General features: G+C 44.6%; 1 protein-coding gene across 1 annotated transcript; it reads left to right on the top strand.

Moving 5' to 3' along the window:
- Window positions 1–288: 288 nt before the first annotated feature.
- Window positions 289–1,514, top strand: HTR1E (5-hydroxytryptamine receptor 1E). Its single transcript, XM_063125782.1, has one exon. The coding sequence runs from the start codon at window positions 314–316 to the stop codon at window positions 1,406–1,408; it is 1,095 nt and encodes a 364-aa protein (XP_062981852.1). The 5' UTR covers window positions 289–313; the 3' UTR covers window positions 1,409–1,514.

The following is a 1,514-nucleotide window of genomic DNA, read 5'->3' as shown; positions in this document are numbered from 1 at the left end:
AAATTATTTTTCCTTACCCTAATTTTCAGTATTGCTTTCATCTTTGATATTCCTTTAGGTTGTTTTTCCCCCCAATGCAAACACAAATCTTCATTCATTCATAAATAAATCAATAGAAGATATATTATTAACAGATCTATATTTCATTTTCCAGGAAAACAGCAAGCTAGTGGAAAAAGAGCCTAGATCTGGAAAATATGGGCTATAAAGATTCCAGATGTCAAGTTTGAAATATTCCTTGGAATGGAGGAGTGTTAAGTCTGACACCATCAACACCTAGAAGGCAGTGAATAATTTCCACAGGCCAGAGAAGATGAATCACACGAACTTCACTCCTGAAGCCAGTGCAGCTGTCAGATCCAAAACAGTCACCGAAAACATGCTCATTACCCTCAGTCTATCCGTAATTACAACCTTGACGATGCTGCTGAACTCTTCTGTCATTTCAGCAATCTGCACCACGAAGAAACTCCACCAGCCCGCAAACTACTTAATCTGCTCGCTGGCTGTCACAGACTTGCTTGTCGCCATTTTGGTGATGCCTTTAAGTATTGCCTACATAGTGATGGAAAGGTGGACTTTGGGATTCTTCATCTGTGAGGTGTGGCTGAGCATAGACATGACCTGCTGCACGTGCTCAATTCTTCATCTTTGCGTCATTGCGCTGGATAGATACTGGGCGATCACAGACGCCATTGAATATGCCAGGAAGAGGACTGCTAAGAGAGCTGGCGTTATGATCGGCACAGTATGGACGATATCCACGTTCATCTCTATGCCTCCCCTGTTTTGGAGAAACTACCGCCATAACACCAATTCCAGCGAGTGCCAGATTCAACATAGCCATGTTATCTACACCATTTACTCCACGTTTGGGGCGTTTTACATCCCTTTGACCCTCATCCTGATTGTCTATTACAGAATCTATCATGCCGCAAAGAGCCTTTACCAAAAACGTGGCTCGAGCCGCCATCTCAGCAGCAGGAGCACCGACAGCCAAAACTCTTTTGCTAGCTGTAAGCTCACACAGACGTTCTGCGTCTCCGATTTCTCCACGTCTGATCCGACCACAGAATTTGACAGGATGCATGCTTCGGTGAAGACCCCTTCCTCTGACAACGACGTGGATTTGGTTGGAGACCGCCAACAGATTTCCAGTGTACGGGAGCGAAAGGCTGCACGCATTCTTGGCCTCATTTTAGGCGCCTTCATTTTGTCTTGGTTGCCATTTTTTATCAAAGAGCTCATTGTGGGCCTTGGGCTAGGCACTGTCTCTTCAGAAGTGGCGCACTTTTTGACCTGGCTTGGCTACGTGAATTCCCTTATCAATCCTCTGTTGTATACCAGCTTTAATGAAGATTTTAAACTTGCCTTTAAAAAGCTCATCAAATGTTGGGAACACTCTTAAAACAACTGTGGGCAGCTACAGTGTGACTTATTGGCCTTAAATTGGGGGACGACAACAGCTGAACCTAGCAACCTGTTTGGGGGTTTTGTTTTTAGGTTTTCAGGGG

This window comes from Elgaria multicarinata, chromosome 4 (assembly GCF_023053635.1).
Source record: "Elgaria multicarinata webbii isolate HBS135686 ecotype San Diego chromosome 4, rElgMul1.1.pri, whole genome shotgun sequence".
NCBI lineage: Eukaryota > Metazoa > Chordata > Lepidosauria > Squamata > Anguidae > Elgaria > Elgaria multicarinata.
The sequence above is the reverse complement of the archived record's forward strand: the minus strand, read 5'-3'. Positions and strand labels throughout refer to the sequence as shown.

Coding starts and splice junctions, on each gene's coding strand:
- HTR1E (XM_063125782.1), top strand. CDS start 314: ATGAATCACACGAACTTCACTCCTGAAGCCAGTGCAGCTGTCAGATCC.